Below are 14,418 nucleotides of genomic sequence, written 5' to 3' on the forward strand. Positions count from 1 at the left end.
CAGGTCCACAGAATAACAGATGTTATTGAAAAAGCCTACGAAAGTCAAAAAGTATGCTCAGCTCTATTCTTAGATGTAGCACAAGCCTTCGATAAGGTTTGGCATGAAGGCCTTATTCATAAACTACAGAAAATGTTACCAAAACAACATACCGGTCTATTAAAATCGTACGTTACCATCACAATGTCTAGAGTCAAACAAGAAGAAGCTTACTCTACAATAAAAGAAGCTAAAGCAGGTGTACCACAAGGAAGTGTACTGGGACCAATGCTTTATCTACTTTACACTTGTGATATACCACAAATGGAAAATATCACGATGGCTACATTTGCTGATGATACTGCCATTATAGCTGTCGGAGACAATAGTGAAGAAGCTTCACGAAAATTACAACAGGCATGTGGCAATATAAATAATTAGACACAAGCTTGGAAAATAAGAATTAATGAAAGTAAATGTATACATGTGCAGTTCACCTATAAACAGACCGTACAAGCACCAATAACATTAAATAACACTATCATTCCATATAGCAACAACGCCAAATCTATCGGAATGAATCTCGATGCAAAACTTCGCTGGAAGAAACAGATAAAAAGGAAAAGAAAAGAACTAGAATTGAAATATAGGAAAATGTACTGGCTATATGGAAGAAAATCACAATTATCAGTACATAATAAATTGCTATTATATATGAAAATACTGAAACATATATAGACATACGGAGTTCAATTATGGGGATGTTCTGCAAAGAGTAACATTAATAAAATACAAATTTTTCAGAACAAAGTCCTGAGAGATATTGTGGGTGCACCCAAATACTATAGGACTGATTACCTACATCGAGACCTTCAGATACCCACAGTCAGTCAAGAAATCAAGAGAACTGCAAGGGGACACGAGGAAAGACACTATTCTCATACTAGTATTGAAATATTGCCACTTTTGGATACCACCAGAACAGCACACAGACTCAAAAGAATCAAACCATCTGATCTTCTGTAGTGTTGTGTAGTGAGTTATATATTAAAAAATTCAGCAGTGACATGTATAAACATTATTTCACCAGAGACTGAGTTAGAGCCGATGGGTCCTCCTAGTTATATACCTAGATTTAAGTTAGCATAAAGACAAATTGTAGGTGAGACGGAAACGACTAGTAACAATATATTAATTAAATAATAAAAAAAATTAAATTTGAGCATATGTTAATACCTATTCGATGTTGAAAATGATGTGTTATTTTGGCAGCTAAAATTCCCCCTATAAATAAAATTGATGCTGTTTGGATTTTATAACTTTATTAACTAGCATTCTCTGCACTTGCCCTCGTTCTTCCATATTTTAAAACCATTGTGTGTTAGAGCACCAATAATAACACAGCAGTTTAATTATTATTACTATAAAATTATTAATATAACACAAAATCTAAATATTCTAGATTTTTTTGTTGTTTTGATGTGATGAACCGTACCAATCGTCTCAAAAATAATGTACCGCCATTAGACAAGGAAGACAGTATAGTTTATTCTTTCTTATGGCTTATTCTATGCAGGATAGTGCGCATGCACCAGGTCCGGAGATGTTGCGAACTAATGTATCCTAGTAATTATAGCCAAAATAAACTATAATTCTTGAGTATAACTTTTAACTATTCCCTTGTAAGGCTTGTTGACTAATCAGATATTTAAATAGATAATTAAATTAAGTACTAGACTGGTAGTGATAACGAAAACAGCAAACTACTTAATTATAAATAGATTAGTCTATTTTCAACGATCGCTATTACTTGAACATTCCCGAACTATAATTAGATCTCTCCCGAACACGAAAAAATCGTATTTATATTGGAGGCATACGACATTAGAACTATCTGTTCAAACTTGGCAGTATATTTTCTCGTTCTGGATAGGTTAAAAATATCGGAATTTCCACGTTTTCTTTTTCAGTACATCGGCCGTGACGTTTCCAGACGATTGTTTTTGTACGGCATCCTCTCTGGTCGGACTAATTCACGATTTTTTCCGCACACCGGGCTATTATCTTGTTTAAGTTCGTACTTGATGCTCGTGTTGTTTTCACCAAGACTTTTTCTCGGGAAATATATGGAAGTGTTACGGTCTGTTCTCTATCCTATGTGTTTAATGAATTGTTTTTGTCGAAAATGTAGAAAAAATCCTCTAATTTTCTACGAACAGTGGTTCTAACATGATTAGGATAATTAAAAATATTGGATGCCTATATTTATAGTATGTTACTGTAGTTCGTCAAAAGAAGACGTCACTAATAAGGTATGACTGTAGATAAGCCATGAGATTTAGATGTGTTGAATATATCTTTTTTTATTAATCTCTTAGCACTTCAACTATCTGCCCGTATCTTATATAATATAATTATACTGTCATATGGAAGATCGCTTGGGTAAGTGATCTGCTGTACAAAATTATCATCTAAATCTTATTCTATAGACTATTATAACTTATTCTAAAGTCTATCCTACCTTACTCTAAAGATTATTCTAACTTATTCTAGAGATTGTTATCTCGCTCTATGTGTCTACTAATCAGTTTGAATGGTAGTATGCGTTTGAGCCTACGCACTTCACTGTCATCGCGCACATTAAACTGTTTGACGAGTGCGTTGGGATGCACTAACAGTCTTTTAGAGTACTTTGCACTAACACTTTGAATCGCACTGGTTATGGGTTCCGAGAGGATATCGCGTTGAATTGGTTTGTTTAAGATATAATATGGGGCATCTACGATGGTTCGCACCATTTCATTTATTCTGGAACCTCTGAAGGATGACTATGTTATATTTGCTAATAGTACCCCACAGTTCAATACCATAGGTCCAACTGGGTCTAAGTATTGACTTATACAGCAATACCTTATTAACTAAGGATAATTTAGATTTACGATCGGCCAGTACATTTAGTTTAGTTTAAGCCCAAGCTGTTTCGAAAATGGAGAAAAAATCCTCTAATTTTCTACGAACAGTGGTTCTATCATGATTAGGATAATTAAAAATATTGGATGCCTATATTTATAGTATGTTACTGTAGTTCGTCAAAAGAAGACGTCACTAATAAGGTATGACTGTAGATAAGCCATGAGATTTAGATGTGTTGAATATATCTTTTTTTATTAATCTCTTAGCACTTCAACTATCTGCCCGTATCTTATATAATATAACTATACTGACATATGGAAGATCGCTTGGGTAAGTGATCTGCTGTACAAAATTATAATCTATATCTTATTCTATAGACTATTATAACTTATTTTAAAGTCTATCCTACCTTACTCTAAAGATTATTCTAACTTATTCTAGAGATTGTTATCTCGCTCTGTGTGTCTACTAATCAGTTTGAATGGTAATGCGTTTGTGCCTACGCACTTCACTGTCATCGCGCACATTAAACTGTTTGACGAGTGCGTTGGGATGCACTAACAGTCTTTTAGAGTACTTCGCACTAACACTTTGAATCGCACTGGTTATGGGTTCCGAGAGGATATCGCGTTGAATTGGTTTGTTTAAGATATATTCTACGATGGCTCGCAACATTTCATTTATTCTGGAACCTCTGAAGGATGACTATGTTATATTTGCTAATAGTACCCCACTGTTCAATACCATAGGTCCAACTGGGCCTAAGTATTGACTTATACAGCAATACCTTATTATCTAAGGATAATTTAGATTTACGATCGGCCAGTACATTTAGTTTAGTTTAAGCCCAAGCTGTTTGCGTTTTTTCACTGTATGTTTCCACATATTAAGCGTCGATCAAAATGCACTCACAGATATTTAACATTGTCTGCTTGCGGGAGTTCATAATTATTCATTTTTACTTGGAGACAAGTCCTTCTACAAAAGGTTTTAGGGTAAATGATGTGGCTCGGTGAATGGAGGTAAAACGAAATGAAACAGTGGTGTTTACATGATGTGACCGTTATTTATTGGCAATATAAAAAAAATGTGAAAACACAAATAATAAAACGGATGGCAGCGGAGTTACCTGAAGACGAGGCTTGAGCAGTCGATGGTGGCACGTCTTAACCGAACGAGGGTTGAGCACTGAATCACCGAAATACCCTTCAATAATTTCCCAGATAAACGTCTCGGGGTTGCCGCCAGCTATTCGTTGTCGGGTTCCAGTTGGCACCCCGCCCGTGTTCAACATCTGGGATTATATTTCTGGGTATTTTGTAGACCGTTATTCCACGATGTAAAATTCGACATGCTCAAGGTCGCTACAAGGTAAATGTCATATGGATAGATTTGTCTCATTTGCTTTAATACGCCATGTTTTCAACCACAATTCGACTTTGTGTAGATGAGGCTGTATCGTCAGCTTATGTTGCAACAGTGGTGTTTCTTGAGGTCAGTAGGTCAGTTGTATACAATAGATATAACAATGGACCAGGAACCCAGGACTGCCCTGCGCAACACCTGAATATATTGGATGTAGATAAGTATATTCATCATTCTGTTTCTCAATAAAATGCCTGTCTGGGAGATATGATATCAGTAGTTGAAAGTGCGTGTGGGTCTAAAAATTGATGGTCTGGAATAATATTTGTCTCTTCTGTGATTATTTTGAGTCTTTTAATGTATAGTAACAGGCTTATAGGACGATAGGAGGAGACTTCTTCTGATTTTTGTCTGGTTTAAGAATCATAGCGATTTGAGCCACTTTCCAAATGCTAGGAAAGTAATTAAGTCTTAACATGGCATTAACTATGAACGTTATTAACTTGATGCACTTTTCTGAGAGCTCTTTTATTATTTGATTCTTCCAATAACTAAGTCAAAGCCAGGAGATATCTGCAGAATACATCTAAATCTAAAACGAATACTCGTTAAAATTTGTGTGAGAAGAACCGAAGGCTTGAGAGCTTTCTTTAACTGATCAGATATTAAATGAAATAATAAAGGAAATATTGAGTGCTTGCATGTATTACGATATTCTGTACGATATTACCATTAGTACACATCATTACACAACTACACAAGATCACACGATTTGGTTATCTTGAGTCTGCGCCCTTATCCAAAAGTGGCAGCACGTCAATGTTAACATAGGACAATTTATAAATGTCAGCCATATGTCTGATTGCCTTTCGGTTTTAGACCGGCCTTTCAAACCAACACTTGGCGTCGCCAATGCCACGAAAACTCTACGGAAATATAACTGCCACTAGTGCCATCAGCTCTCCTCGGAGCCATTAGCGAGGAGAATCACATTGGTTCACATATTGTGCCCGCCTTATCTTACCTTTTCCTTTAACCTTTACCACAATTGCAAAACTAGATAAGCTCCCTGTCTATTGTACCCCCGTGTCTTACGACTTAGCAGATGTTTGGTCAAGTGTCTCCCTCGCAAGATTTAAGTGCTGCCACTCTAGTCTTCCCTCCCTCGTCTCCTTTCCCTCGCTCATTTTTTCGAAAAAAGGGTAACGTCCCTAAGAACACCCCCAATTCTCTTTAAACCACCTTGACAGTCAGGTGGTGAGGTCAGGTCAGCAAGGTGGCTCGGTGATTTGCTTGAGATCGGATACCTGATGGTGATTTCCTCCCCTTTCTGTCCTAACGGACAGGTTTTTCCCTCGAAGCTAGCTTATTTCCAGTTTACTGGGACCTGAGGTTTGTTTCTCACGTGTGATCGCATATAGTAGATGCCCTTATCCCATTCCTCGACTTTTTCGGGCTATGTCTACCCTAAAGTTTATTTTAACTAATATTATTACCACAATTTATTTTTTAAGTCCTCTATTTATTTTTAAAATTTTTTTTAAATATATATTAAACTCTCCTTTTACCGACTATGGGTTTATCTGGACTGGGCCTAAAGTTTAACGTGGGCTCCGAATCACGGTCCTCAGTATTAAGCCTACCGACTGGCGAGTGACCAACTTTAGAAGTCATCCCAGAAGACATCTGGTGTTATCCAGCCTGGCCTGGCGTGACCGGGATCATTTTCCTGGTTGGATTTTACACTCTTGCCTGAGAAAATCACAAATGTTAAACAATCACAAACATAAATTTACGACCATGCCTCAACAGAATCCCATCGCCTTTACCACTGCGCCACGAAGCCGGCTCTATATATTTTATGCACTGCTAAAGAAAAACCACTTTCCAATATGACTGTTCTCCTTAATTTAGTCCGCCGAGATTTCGGTAATGCCCTAGTGAAGGTAGGACCCTTCCGGTCCTGCGGTATTAGGGATTTAGTCCTGATACTCGTTCTATCTAGGGTTATCCCGCCCTTAGTCGGTCGCCAGTGCGTCGTTGACAGAATTAGTGCATAACATAACTCCACGCATGGAGCACCGCGTGCAGCTGAAGTTGATTTTTGACGAACAACCCCCCCTCTCCCCTTGCAGGAAGAGCTCTTGCACCCCAGTGTTAATATGGGAGTCGAGTCTTATTGCGAATCTTTTAATTTTCTCTGTGACAGTTGGAATCTGAAAGTACCGGTGTAAGTATTTATTATGGTATCTTTGTGCACGCACAATACTTCTTAGGATCTTATTTTAAAATATTTCCATTATGATGATATTATTTCTCGCAGAATAGCCTCGTAATTGAGTTCCATAGGTCCATATAAGTTTTAGTATTTGCTTTTATGGCTGAAACTTATTATGTACCGATAATTCGGATTTTATTCCAAATAACCGATACATTTTTGTGTATTTCAATTCGAGATCTTTTCTTTCCTTTTCGATTGAGTTTCACTGCATGGGAACGGGTAGGGGAATCCTCTACCTTTAATTCTTGAATTCCTGTTTTTTCGTGTTCTCATTGTGTTTATGCTTCTAAATATTATCTAGTTGTTCACCGTTGTTTTTAGGGTATGTTATATGGGCTCGATGAATGGAGGTAAAAAGAAATGAAACAGTGGTGTTTACATCTTGTGACCGTTGTTTATTGACGATATAAAATATTAACAAAATACAAATGGTAAGTTATCGGCGCTGGTTTTACCTGTAGACGAGGCTTGGGTAGTCGATGGTGGCACGTCTAAACCAAACGATCATCGGTTACTGAATGCTCCAAAGTACCATTTTACAATCTCCCAGATAAACGTCTCAGGGTAGCCAGCTATTCATCATCGTGTTCTAGTTGACGCTGCTGGTACCCCGCCCGTGTTCAACATCTGGGATTATATTTCTGGGTATCTTGTAGACAGTTATTCCACGATATAAAATTCGACATGCCTCAAGGTCGCTACAATACTCGCCTGTCAGAATTTTATATACAATTATTTTAAGCAACAAAAATACAAAAATGTATAAAAAAAATCAAATACAAAATACTGATATACCAAACAAAATGTGCTGCATGAAAAGGGCTTTGAAACATATGATAAATCGAAACGGTTGTGGTTGGTACGGTTGTGATCTGGTACGGCTGTTGATATCTTCCGGCCCTACAGATACCGTTGCTTCATCGTCGCTTTGGCACTTGAATGTGGTCCATCGACGACGTTGAAAACAAGCTATTTTTCGGACAGGGCTCCCGTAATCGACGCTGTGGAAGGATCGATTGTTCGACGACGTGGTAGCTTATTTTTTTCGACGACGAGACGTGGCCAATTCTGGTACCTCGGCGAAGACATGACGAGTCTACGGTGACTGCAATCGGTACCTAGCCTCTGGAGCTGCTCTGTGACTAATCCGTAGTCACATACGTTACGGTAATTCAGAAATAACAAATAACGACGGTATCCGACCGAAGTTGCCCAAAGCCTTTCAAATCAAAATGTCTGCCATTATGACAGAGACGGCGAGCGAAGGAAAACATCAGAGTTTAGCTGAGACGCTGATGATTAAACGGTGATGTAAAAATCTCTAAGAGTTCAAAAGATTGTGAAAGAAATAAGATTTGGACAAAGTTAAAAAAATGAATAGGAAATAATGAAATGAAATTTAAGGTTCATTGTTCCAGCACTAAAATAACATTTAATGAGGAACAAATGTTTGAATGAATGTAATGTTGAAGGAATAACGGTAAAATCGAAAACGAATCGAATTAAAAATATTGAAAATGTTGAAACAAAACATATAACGGCCACGTAAAATACACCATGTTGCACGTACCTTCGATTCACGAGTCCAAACTCAATTTTACGAAAGATCACGTCGTGGTCACCACTTTAGGGTAAATTGATATGGCTCGGTGAATGGAGGTAAAACGAAATGAAACAGTGGTGTTTACATTATGTGACCGTTATTTATTGAAGTAATATAAAAATGTGGAAAATACAAAATAGATAAAACGGATGGCAGCGGTGTTACCTGGTGACGAGACTTGGGCAGTCGATGGTGGCACGTCAAAACCAAACGATGGCCGGTTACTGAATCCATGGAAATACCCCTCAATCACATCCCAGATAAACGTCTCGGGGTTGCCAGCTATTCGTTATCGGGTTCTAGTTGGCGCTGCTGGCACCCCGCCCGTGTTCATCATCTGGGATTATATTTCTGGATATTTTGTAGACCATTATTCCACGATGTAAAATTCGACATGCCTCAAGGTCGCTACATTACGTAATACGTAGCCCGGCATTATATAAGGTTTAGACAAAGTGCAAAGAATCTGAGAATAGACTATCTCACTTTCCATGAAGTTTTTCAATGATAAATATTTTGTTAGATGTTTTATGGAATTTTCGGAAATGTAAATGTTCTCATTATCGTAATTAACTTGTGTAGAGTTTTACACTGTGGCCTTCAGGATCATTCGTAGGGAATGACTTGAAGTTCTTAATTGGTGCTCTTGTATCAGTTAAAGTGTGAGAGATCTGATCTTCATATAAGACTATTTACTTAATATATGACTTGAGAAGAAACGTAGGTTTAGTGGTAATTTCCCTTATATAGCCTAGAGTAGTCAATTAAATAACTGACCTTACAGATTGATGCTTGAAAATTCGAAATCACTTTTGTGATGGAAGAATGTTGCTTGAGTTTTCAACTCATCATTATCGTATATTACTGGGAGGAATGAATTATTGACGGTAATTTTACTATTTAGCTTAGCACGTAATTCCGATTTAGAGCATCCGATGCTCGAGTGTTCTTTGGTTTATGCGGTGGGGGGAAACCGGTGTGGGTAATAGCTGTGCTCGGTTCTGTCCACGCTGTTCAAGAGAGGATACATTGCTCTAGAACATCTCCGAATTTGGCGTATGCGCATACTCCTACATAGAATAAACCATAGAAAAGAATAAACTATATGAAACTATATTGTCTTCTTTTTCTAACGGCTGTCAATTCTGTTCGAGTCGATTGGTACGGTCGATCAGATCAAAACAACAAAAAAATCTAGAATATTTAGATTTTGTTTTACATTAATAATTCTATACTAATAATAATTAAATTGTTGTGTTATTCTTTGTGCTTTAATATACATTGGTTTTAAAATATGGAAGAACAAGGTTAAGTGCAGAATGCAACGTTTAAAAGTTATAAAATCCAAACAAATCCAAACAGGATTTTATTTATAGTGGGAATGTTAGCTGCCAAAAATATAACATATCATTTACAACGACATCGAATAGGTGCCAACATATGCCAAAATTTAATTATAACAAGAACAGAGAAGGAAATGATTCTTGTTCTGTTGGAAGTACTCAAGTCATTAATGAGGTTTGTCCAACAAGAATAGTAGCAAAAACTGTGGTAACTGGTAATAATTAAATATTTATTTTAAACATAATATATTTTAGTAATGATTTACATTTTGTTTTATAGTTAAGATGTAGCTAGAATTTGTTCAGAGTAAAAGTCGAAGAATGTGAAATTCAGAGAATCAAAGAATAAATTAGATAACATTTTTGCTAAGATATGGAACAGTGTATAGTGATACTGTGAAATAATTAAATTTGATAACAAAAGTGGACCTGGATCAAGTAACCAAAATATAAAACTATCAACGATACCCTAGTGATCTAATGACAAGGAAAATACAATGTAATATTATAGAAGAGTATAGGTAAATAAATTATTGTTTTGTGAATATGATGTATTGACTGAGATGTTTTTGAGCTTTAAAGTACGATCATCCATTCATTTTAGACTAGTAAATGTACAATATGTTAATCGAAAGCTCGAGGTAGTCAATTTATTAATTAGGTTTGTGGATCAAGAGTAGTGGCGATAATATTTGGAGATTTTTATGAAAATTTTACTGCTTCCATATATAGCGGTGTTTTTTTCGTTTGGTTTTAACTATATTGACTGTGTTGGATCTAAATGATTTTGGTCTCTTTTGGTAGTTTAATGATAACGTTTATTTATACGGTTCTTGGTGTTCTTGTTAATGGTTCACATATGTAAATTTATTTAAATATGGTGTTTTCATAAAAATAGAAAGGCATATAAAAATTATTTTTATTATTTCATTTTATTCAATAATGTTTTAAACAAAAAGTGTTATTTCAAAAAAAATCACTGTTTATCTCTCTCCTTATATATAGTTTCAAAATTAAATCAATTATTTATCATATCTGGGTATTTTTATTTATAAGAAATAATGATAATATGCAATGTGATGTTTTTATAAGAATATAATAGTTGGACATATATTAACTATATTTTTATTATTTCTTTTTATTCAATTTTTAGATAAAATGTGTTATTTCCAAACTTTTACCATTTTTATTTACCTCCTGAACCTATTTACCTGCTTATATTCATTAAATTCTAATTCATTCTTTAATATTCATACATTAAATCTAATAATCACGATAAAAAAATAAGTAAATTAAGCTGCATATACTGAATGAATGGAGCCAATATGGGCATGCGCCAAATTCGGAGATGTTGCGGAATAATGTACCCTGTTCCTAGAACTTATTGAAGGTGATCGCCGATTAAGGATTGAAGAAATCTCATCAGAATTGGGATCAGCTATGGAAGTGATCACTAATCAACTTGGCTTGACAACAACGTCAAGTCACTCACCGCAATTTTCATAAGGAGTAAATTGGAAGGAAAGCAGTAGGAAACTGTCGAATGCCCTCTTTATAGACCTGACTTGTCACCTTGTGATTATTTTTTGTTTGCGTCCTTGAAAGAAACACTTGGATGCAAAACATTTGAAAACAATGAAGAAGTAGAGGAGTAGGTACGCAATTGGCTGACAACTCGCCTTCAAACTTTTTATGAAGATGGAATATTCAAACTTCCAAATCGGTGGCAAAAGTATGTAGAGCACGAAAGTGACTACATTCAGAATTTGTATACCATTGATTCATAAGTATATTTTACAAAATTACCGTTTATATTTGATTTCCTATCGTATAAAACCATTAAAATTGATGCTATAGCTAATTAATTATTTAATTCATATTTACTATTTTAGATTTTATTTTAAAACTATTAATTTTGTTTCAGGTATGTGCAGATAATGAGCAGCAAAATGTTAGAAGACAAAGAGTGAGTGTATGCATTCAATATTAATAACTTGATACATTTATTTTGGAAATATTATTTATATTTGGTGAGCTACAATGTTATAAATTGTTAAGCTTTACCAAATAAGTCAAATGAGCGTTAAAACGAGTCGAAGAGATATTAGATGTCTTTTAAATGTCGAATAAGTAGAAAATAATATAAAATTTCTTTCTTCTTTCAAGTTCTTTCATGTTGTTATTGGCACTGTCCTGTGAATTTTGTGGTTGGTTAAAATAATACTCAATAGTTTATTGATAATTTCATCATTATTCTTCAAAAAGTAACATATTAATTAATGTTGTAACACTTTCAATTAATTGATTGTGGATATCGATTTCCATTTCGTTACTTTGCGATACGTAAAATGACATAATACATAGAAAGCTTTTGTTTATTATATCATCATAATGAATGTCTCGCTGTATAAGGTGTGGTACACACTCGTAGTTTATTTATTCTAATGTCTCAGTAACATTTGTGATTAGTCATATTAAATGAAACAAAAACAAATTTGTATTGCGTCAAAAATGTTCAACCTTATTTAAACAAAGCAATATGTGATAGTTCTTTTGTTATTCTTATTCATTAATCATTGTAGAAGTATAACATGTGATATTTTATTTATAACTAGTTTTAGTATAGAAAATAATGTTGAGCGAATCATTGTATGAATGCCAAGATATACAGAAGAAAAACTAACGATAACATCAAGTGTAAAATACATAAAATACAATAATAAAGTGCAATAATAAATATATTAATACATCGTTACTGGTTGTTACCAACTAAACTAAAATTTGGCTTTACAATAACTTAATTCTAGGTATACACCTAGGAATACCCATCGGCCTTACTTTAGTGGGTAGTGTGCTTATATATTAATACTGTTGTTCAATTAAATAGACTTCACTGCACTACACAAGATCAAACGATTTGATACTTTTGAGTGTGTGTCCTATCTGGTCTTATCCAAGAGTTGTATTACTGCGATATTGACATTTTGATTTGATTTGATTTCATTGACGATTTGACATTTGTACTTGGATTAATTCACAAGCAAGACGAGTGCGAGAAAATAAATCAATATGTATTCCTCAATAATAAAATTATAATAACTTATAGCTATAGTTTACACTACATACTATTGTGTTATACCACTTGCTGCTATACTTTACTTTATATAAGTTCGTATGGTTGGGTTCGCCTCAATCTTCTGACATCCTGCGCTCTATCCAGCAATTATATGGTTTAGTAATCTTTTTTTGTGTTTCAAGGCGAAATCTTGGATAACTTCGCAAATCCATTTGATTTCCAGATAATCGTGCAGTTCTTCGTTGGTTACATAGCGATAGGCAGTGGTAATCAATCGAAGAACCTTGTTTTGACAACGTTGTATGACTAGTTGATTTGAATTTTTAGTTGCACCCCATCTTTGCACTCCATGGGTCTAAATTGGCTTTAAAATTGTATTATAGATCAACCTCTTTGATTTTAGATCAAGTTGAGAGTATCTTCCGACTAACCAGTATAGTTGTTTTATTTTGGTTCTGATGTCTTTTGCTTTTTGTCTAACGTGATGTTTCCAATTTAATCTACCGTCAAGATGGATTCCAAGGTATTTAGCTGATCCTGCTTGAGGAATCGGGCATCCATTGAGTGATATAATTAAGTTTTTTTATTTCGCCCAATGCAAAATTAACGTGGAGATATTTGGAGCTATTAAGAATAAAATTTCCAATATCTCGTCCATTTGTAGATTTTGTTAAGTGGCACTTGCACTTTTTCTATTGTCCTAGGCAGAGATATATCTTTTTCCATAATATTATTAATAATTGTGTCGTCAGCAAAGGTTCCAAGTAGTATTTCTTTTGTTGTTGGAATGTCAGCACTATACAGCAGATAAAGGAGAAGTCCTAAGACTCTACCTTGTGGAATTCCAGCCGAAATAGTTTTAAATTTCGAGAACACCATTTCGGTGAGATACTCTAAGTTTTCTTCCGAAAATATATGACTCCAGCAATTGACAATAGTTTCGCAGTAACAATTTGCTGATCTTACAGATTAATCCCAAGTGCCAAACCCGATCAAAAGCTTGTGAGACATCTAGGAATATTACAGGGTAGTATTTCTTTTCCTCTCCTTCCCTTCCAAACGCTCTTTCAATAGCCGCAGATATTGTGTGCATTTGATCGATTGTTGAATGGTGATTTCGAAAACCAATCTGGAAATCTGGTATATTACAAACAAAATTTTTAATACGCTTAAATATTAGTTTCTCAAATAGCTTTGATATTGCAGGTAGTAGCGAAATAGGCCCGTAAGATTCGACTTGTTCTACAGGATTGTCATGTATTTTGAGCATAATTATTTGTGCCACCTTAAAACATTCGGGAACATGTTACAGCCTTAAACAGGCATTGGATGTGTAAGTCAACATGATGATTGCCTTTCGCGGCGGTTCTTTCAATAATCCAGGTGAAATTTCATCTATACCAGGTGCCTTTTATGATTGAGATTATCAATATCAGTGGCAACTTCCAATGGAAAAATTAGATTTAGATCTACATCGGGTTGATAAACAGTAGATGTATCCATGGCAGATCCTATATCATTAGGTTGAAATATGTTAGCTAAGTATTGTGCGAACAATTCAGCTTTTTCATCGTTGCATCGAACCCATTAATTTCAGACATTTTTAATTAGCGGTACTCGAATAATTGGTCTTTTAAATCTTCCAGTTGCTTTCCATAGCGAATAATCTTTGTCTACTTGTGGACTTAATTCACTTACATACTTTTGAAAGCAAGATATTGACATGAGCATAGAGTCTGTCTTCATGTCTCCTTGCAATTATCTTTATTTCCTGAGTGACAGTCGGTATCTAAAGATCTCGCTGTAACAGGTCAATTGAAAAGTCCCCGGCCTACCATAGTAAAACACATTTTTTTGG

General features: G+C 35.1%; 1 protein-coding gene across 1 annotated transcript in view; it reads left to right on the plus strand.

Annotated features, from left to right (window-relative positions):
* Positions 1-14,418, plus strand: part of LOC143203863 (uncharacterized) — a 137,298-nt gene that overhangs the window by 24,954 nt on the left and 97,926 nt on the right. The window contains exon 3 of the mRNA XM_076416174.1: positions 11,409-11,450. Coding sequence (XP_076272289.1) covers positions 11,409-11,450 — 42 coding nt within the window. The remainder of the gene's footprint in view (positions 1-11,408; positions 11,451-14,418) is intronic.

The sequence above is a fragment of the Rhynchophorus ferrugineus genome, unplaced genomic scaffold (genome assembly GCF_030347505.1).
Source record: "Rhynchophorus ferrugineus isolate W39M unplaced genomic scaffold, kcgeb_rfMv2 rfM10, whole genome shotgun sequence".
NCBI classification, from domain to species: Eukaryota; Metazoa; Arthropoda; class Insecta; order Coleoptera; family Curculionidae; genus Rhynchophorus; species Rhynchophorus ferrugineus.